This window comes from Plectropomus leopardus, chromosome 9, assembly GCF_026936395.1.
Source record: "Plectropomus leopardus strain MGB_pleo_1.0 chromosome 9, ASM2693639v1, whole genome shotgun sequence".
NCBI classification, from domain to species: domain Eukaryota; kingdom Metazoa; phylum Chordata; class Actinopteri; order Perciformes; family Serranidae; genus Plectropomus; species Plectropomus leopardus.
The window spans coordinates 29,956,102-29,962,670 of record NC_142184.1 but is presented as its reverse complement, the minus strand read 5'-3'; the positions used below and the strand labels follow the sequence as shown (position 1 = coordinate 29,962,670).

Below are 6,569 nucleotides of genomic sequence, written 5' to 3'. Positions count from 1 at the left end.
TAAGTTATGTTTCTAAAAGTGCTATATAAATAAAGTCAATTCAGGAAACAATTTTAAATGTGGATCTGTCAGCATACAGAACACCTTCCACTTTGTGTCATACCATCTCATATGAGCTTGCATTGCATTTGTAGATGCAGCAACAAAGATGGTGTCCAGAGAAGAGTTTCCAAGCCCGAGTAACTTCCAGTCATGTTGATTTTTAATTCAGAGCAGCTTTAGGGGTGAAAGGTCACAGCCATTCAATCTTGGTTTTCAGCTTTGCCCCTTACCTGCAGAGATTTCACTCGATTATTTGAATCTTTTGACAATATCATGGCTTGCAAAGGGTGAAATCCTTAAATTTCTTGCAATTGTGCTTTGAAAGACATTGTTTGTTTATTTTTATCTTGGACTTTTTAGTTTTAGTGATCATCGTTGCTAATGACCAACTGAGCCCCATGCTCAGTAATGATACTTAAATCTGTTAGCAATTAACCTGTTGCCCTGTGGAATGTTTCAGGTGTTGTTTTTTTTTTCACATTTGGCAACTTTCCCAGTCTTTCGCTGCTGCTGCCCCAACTTTTTTGGAACATGTTGCAAGCATCAAATTCAGAACAAGTGTATGCTTTACAAAAAAAACAACGTTTATGATTTGAATGTGTAATATCTTCTATTTGTAATTTAATTGAATATAGGTCAAAAAGATTTTCAAAGCATTGCATTCTACTATTATTTAAGTTTGACACAGCATATCAACTTTTGTGGAATTGGGGTTGTGTTTCGAATTATTGCTGGCAGATTTATTAGAATTTAGTCTACTACTACTGCATTTTTCTCCCTTTGAGTAATCATCATTCAATATGCAAAAAAGTAACGCTTTTCTTTCAGTAAACACATTTTATTTGGTTTGGTAGCAAAAACAGCACCTCAGGACAACAGTATGATGAGGGCAGCCTCCTAAGGGGTCGAACAGTTTCAGTTACAGGACACGCATAGGGAAGACATGCACTACCTACTGTAGCAGGCAATTTTAGGACATTAGTTGACCAACAAGGCTGAAGCTCTGTTTCAGTACATTCACATTCCTTTGAAAACACCACTGTCTATGCCACACCATTTGGATGAAATAGCCCTTCATGTATGGAACAGCTGTTGCCGAGATTTCAAGGGAGTGTTGCATATATATATATATGTTCTTTCAATAGTTGCAATTTGCTCAGTTTTTATCTCATTTTCCATGATAAAACTTCTTTTTTAGTACAGACAGTCAGACATCAAACATACAAAATGAATTCTTTGGTCCCTTTTTCAGATCTTTGGTCGTGTTAGGATCATGTATTGCTTCATGAAAAACATCTTCAGGTTCTATTGGAGAGTGGCTGGCAAGCATTTTACTTCATAGTTGGGGACAGGGGTGAACTGTAAGGATAAAACTACCAGAGAGGGAGAGGAGATCATAGCAGACAGGTAGTTACACCTCTAAACTAGACAGCTCAATCCTCAATGACCTCAGAGGACTCTGACACCACTCTGCCATCCTTGGTCTCAATCATCTTGATAACAACATTCTTCTTGCTCTGGCTGGTGATGTAGCCAGGGCTGCCGCTGCTAAAGCCACTGCTGAAGCCGCCGCCGTAGCTGCTGCCACCGCTATATCCGCCGCCAAATCCGCTGCTTACACTGCTAGAGTAGCTGCTCTTAATGTTGTCCATGGGATAACCACCATAGCTTGCTGTTGACAGAAGGGAGGTGAGGAGGAAACAGTTAAATGTGGAAAAGTGTTGAATCTGTTCAAACTAAAAAAAATGTAACTAAAATGTATATTAAATTAATGAAGACATTTTGTTATGACTTCAGTCAATACAAAGACAATGAAAGCGAAGTCAACAAAGACAACTTACTGCTCTGTTGGGAAATGTTGATAGCCTTGATGCCAGTCGCGAGTCTGTCCTCCTCTCCCTCCAGCAGTTTCCTGTAGGTTGCGATCTCAATGTCCAGAGCCAGCTTGACGTTCATCAGGTCCTGGTATTCTCTAATCTGGCGGGCCATGTCCTGTTTGGCTCTCTGCAAGGCTTCTTCCAGGTCCTTAATGCGGGCTTTGGCGTCCCTCACTGCCATCTCACCGCGCTCCTCAGCTTCAGCGATCTGGGCCTCCAGGTTGGCACGCTGGGGAGAGAAAAAAGTAAGGCTTTGTCCACTCTCCAGATTGTTTTTATGATAATACCAAACTATATGATGGCTTACAATGGTGTACCATAGGGCCAAAACACTTTTTTCCCATACCTGTCCCTTGACGGCATCAATCTCAGACGTCAGTCTCTGAATCATGCGGTTGAGGTCTGCGATTTCTGTTCTGGTAGCCCTCAGGTCATCTCCATATCTGGTGGCGGATGTCTGCATCTCCTCATACTAAATAAACATCAACAACACAAGATATTACAAACTGGATATCCTACTGATAAGAACAGTACATATGTCAACACACAACCTGATGAATGTTTTTGCTGAGGTAAAAAACCCTTCAGCTTTCTTTCAATATAAATTTAACCCCATGGCAAGCAGGGACTGCAACCTGATATGTACCTTTTGACATAAAGAAATGACAGAAACATTAACAATTCAAAAGGAGTTATCATTCACCTTGGTCTTGTACCATGTCTCTGCCTCAGCACGGCTGCGGTTGGCGATGTCCTCATACTGAGCCCTGACTTCAGCCACGATGGCGTCCATGTCCAGGTTGCGACTGTTGTCCATCTCCACAATAACTGAAGTGTCCTTGATCTGGCTCTGGAGCTCACGAAGTTCCTACAAAAGTACAAATAAAAAAGACAGAAAAGGTGAGAGATCGGTATATTCTATGTCATCCAGGACACCCATCCTGCTAATATCCCTCCATGGATGGCACAAGAGGCAAGATACTAAACAGATTCTGAGAAATAAAAAGAAAAAAAAATGCAATTGAGTCATACCTCTTCATAGATTGACCTGAGGAAGTTGATCTCATCTGTCAGACTCTCCAACTTGGCCTCCAGCTCAACCTTATTCATGTAGGCCTCATCGACATCCTGCAACCAAAAAATATTTGTGAGAACGACACGTAAAGAACTGTCCACGTGCACAGAGGTGTCAAAATAAATTGCTAACAAGTTGAGTGAATGATGATGCTGACCTTCTTGATGAGGACAAAGTCATTCTCACACTCTGTGCGCTTGTTGATCTCATCTTCATACCTGAGAAGGAAAAAACACACAATTCATGGTTTTGAATGTTCATATCAAGAGTTTATACCCCAATGTAACACCAGGTGGCGCTAGTAGTCCATCCCTAACTCTTGACCTCCTTTGGGGCCTTTTCCTCACACAGAATCTGTTGACTCGAAGCCAAGTGTGAGAAGTGTTACCGATATTTCTCCCTTGGGGCTCCTCTGACCTTAGCTGACATGCTTCATTCGTCTGTTGACAACTGACAAGTATGTGCGCCACTATTGTACCTGTTTGTGTTACAGATACATGCTTTCTTTTGCACAAGGCTGCAGAAATAGCCAAGTCTGTAAAATGATTTCCTATGTAATGTAGTGGGTGTTTGTAACATGCTTCCTCAGTGCTGTAATTCCCTAGAGTTTGTATGACGCAAGACAATGGACAGATGAAGGGAGTAGTCCACAAAAAGATTAACTCAGTGTGCAATATAGCTAGGCTTAAAGCCCTATGTGGACTTGAACTCTTAAATCCAGCTGTATTTTATTTGTGAATGAAGTGTCTTGCATTTTGACAATTGTCCAGTGCAACCTCATTGAAAAAGATGAAATCTAGATAAACCAGACTAATCAGAGCAGGCCTGATTTGGGGTAGAACAACTCATCAGTAGCTGCCATTGACCCCTTCGTACTTACTTGTTCTTGAAGTCCTCCACCAGGCCCTGCATGTTGTGCAGGTCGGCCTCCAGCTTCATCTTGTCATTTCCCAGGCTGTCGAGCTGTCTACGCAGGTTGGCGATGTAGGCCTCAAACATGGCGTCGATGTTGGATCGGGTGGTGGTCTGTCCCTGCAGCAGGTTCCACTTGGTCTCCAGCATTTTGTTCTGCTGCTCCAGGAAGCGAACCTGATGAGTAGGGAAAGATGCAGAAATACATTTAATAAGTTGGGGGTTATTCCTTAGCAACCAATCAAAAAGCCTTTACTAAGATTCAGCAACTTACATTTTTGTTTGTCGTTATAAATATTCCTTGTCATCGGTTACGACTTATCATGAAATTCCCTTTAAAAGTATGCTACAACTGCAGTCTGCCCTGAACAAAAAAGCATTGCCTCTGGGTTAACATCCTAAAGTTCTATCATAAGGATCAACCTCGCCATGCTTTCTGTTCACCGTCCACAATCTTTGTTGTTCTTATCCAACTTTGGTTCTTTGTAAGCTGCTGTTGGCAGTGTTTCCAAACTGGCCGGGCTTTTCCAAAGGAAGGCCTGACGTACGTGCATCCTGACAGGAGGTAGAGAGGAGTGAGAACAAGACGAGTTTGGAAAAAAGCCAGTGATGGAGGAATGGGGCGAGTTAACCCTTCTCCCGCATGTCTTCCTGTTTTTGTGAGCCTGTGTTTCGCAGTCAAAGAGGACAAATGAAGGCAGACAAGGGGGTGAAGCGAAGTTGCATCTGCAGCAAGATGCAGAAAGGTAAATATTTAACTGTGCTTTAGATGTGATGAGGAAAGAGCAGAGGGTAGAAAGGAGGTGGAGGGGGTTGGGAAGTAAGGGAGATGTACTCACTAAATAGAGGAGGAGGGGAGAAGTGAAGGTGGATGATGTAAAGGTGGAGAGTTTGCATATTTGTGAACAGTAAAAGCAAGGTTGTCCAATATATGGGACTCAATGGACCTTGCTCAGATAGATTGCGCTCTACAGGTGAGACCTAACCAAGAACCCCTTTTGGTCATCATCTGAACTGGAGTAAATAAAGATACTATATCACCTTTAAACTGACATCACAAGATGATAGGATGGAATTTTATCTGGCTTGTGGTGAAGCATGCAAAATACTCTTTATCTTCTTTTAATCATTGCACTGGAAGGAGAGTTGATATGTAGCCAGTCAGCTAGCATTGAGCAGAACACGAAACCAACTGGCCTTTTTAAATATTAACCCACTGCTGAGGTCTCAGAGGAGAGATACACTATTAAGTATTACATACTGGAGCTAAATGCTGATTTGAATGATTAAAAGTCAACGTACTCCCAATGGACAGTCTTTTGAAATTGTGTCACAGTGAAAAGAGGTTTTGTCATTAAGGTAACAATGGCACTCAGAACTGACTGTGTATATGAGTATTTGGGAGGGGTGGGGGCCACCAGGGCAGCTGAAAGAGCCACACCCCAGCTAAGGGAGGGCCCATTCCCAAGGTAACTCGTATCACAAGCCCTGAGCTCTGCCTTGACACACCCTTAGCTCTCTTTCTTTGTCTTTCTGCAAGTATGTTTTTCATCACTATAAAAGGGCAGCCTGAGCCAAAAGATAGACAGCCTAACCCTAACTTTGAGCTACAGCACATTTTTTTTCTGTCTTGACTGCATTTGTGGGAGGTGACGAAAGCAGAGTGGGGAATAAATCAACTTTCACCACGCAGCAAAAACTGAGGAAATCAGCATGAGAGAGCATGTGGCAAACATATGGAGCTCCATATCAAATATTGCATAACAATGTCATGGTGCTTTAAAGAAATGTTCAGCCTTTTGACGACACTTTGAATGACCTTTCCACGCACTTAAAGCAGATTCTGTCTGTTTAAAGAAAAGATTAAGGTCAAGTGCCTGGGCAACCTTATTTTTTCACACACTAGCTCTGCACAAACCTCTTACCTTGTCAATGAAGGAAGCAAAGCGGTTGTTGAGGGTCTTGATCTGCTCCTTCTCCTGGGTGCGGACAGCTTGGATAGTGGGGTCAATCTCAAGGTTCAGGGGGGCCAGGAGGCTCTTGTTCACAGTCACAGCGGTGATAGGGACCTGGGGGCCACCACCAAAGCCCAAGCCTACACCTGATCCAAAGCCACCACCATAGCTTGCAGCTCCTCCAAAGCCTGAACCACCCATGCTTGAGCTCACGCTAAAGGCAGAGGAGCTGGCGATGCCACCTCCATAGCCCCTGTTGCCTCCTCCAATGGAACTCCTGACATTGTAGCTCCTGTGGGAACTGGCACTGCCTGGTCCAGCATAGGAACGGCTGCTGAAGCTCTTTGGGGCGCTGGAAGACTTCATGGTGTAAGATGTGGTCTTATAAGTGGAGGTCATTCTGAAATCTGGAGGTTTTTCTTTTCGGATGAAATAAGTCTGGTGAGATCAGACCAAGGCAGGCTGGCAGGCAGTGGGGAGACCAGAGTGGATAGAAAGAAAAGAGTTGACTGAGGAGTTTTAAAGCCTGTGGCTGTGGGAGGGGACTGTGGTGAGCTCCCATTGGCTGCAGGTCCGGGTGAGAGAGGGAGGCAGGGCTGTAACATTACACTTGTATGACACATTGTCCAGTCACTCAAAACCATTACCTGGTCTCTCAACGGGCTTCACTGTGTTGTCAGAGAAAACTTTTGAGAGGATTGTGGAATA

At 43.4% G+C, this 6,569-nt stretch overlaps 1 protein-coding gene across 1 annotated transcript; it reads right to left on the bottom strand.

Moving 5' to 3' along the window:
- Window positions 1-859: 859 nt before the first annotated feature.
- On the bottom strand, window positions 860-6,361 carry krt8 (keratin 8). Its single transcript, XM_042491264.2, has 8 exons — window positions 5,832-6,361; window positions 3,875-4,083; window positions 3,152-3,212; window positions 2,952-3,047; window positions 2,623-2,787; window positions 2,266-2,391; window positions 1,884-2,148; window positions 860-1,714 (listed from the first exon to the last, which is right to left on the bottom strand). Exons 1-8 carry the CDS (start codon window positions 6,258-6,260, stop codon window positions 1,476-1,478), a joined length of 1,590 nt encoding a protein of 529 aa, XP_042347198.2. The 5' UTR covers window positions 6,261-6,361; the 3' UTR covers window positions 860-1,475.
- Window positions 6,362-6,569: the final 208 nt, after the last annotated feature.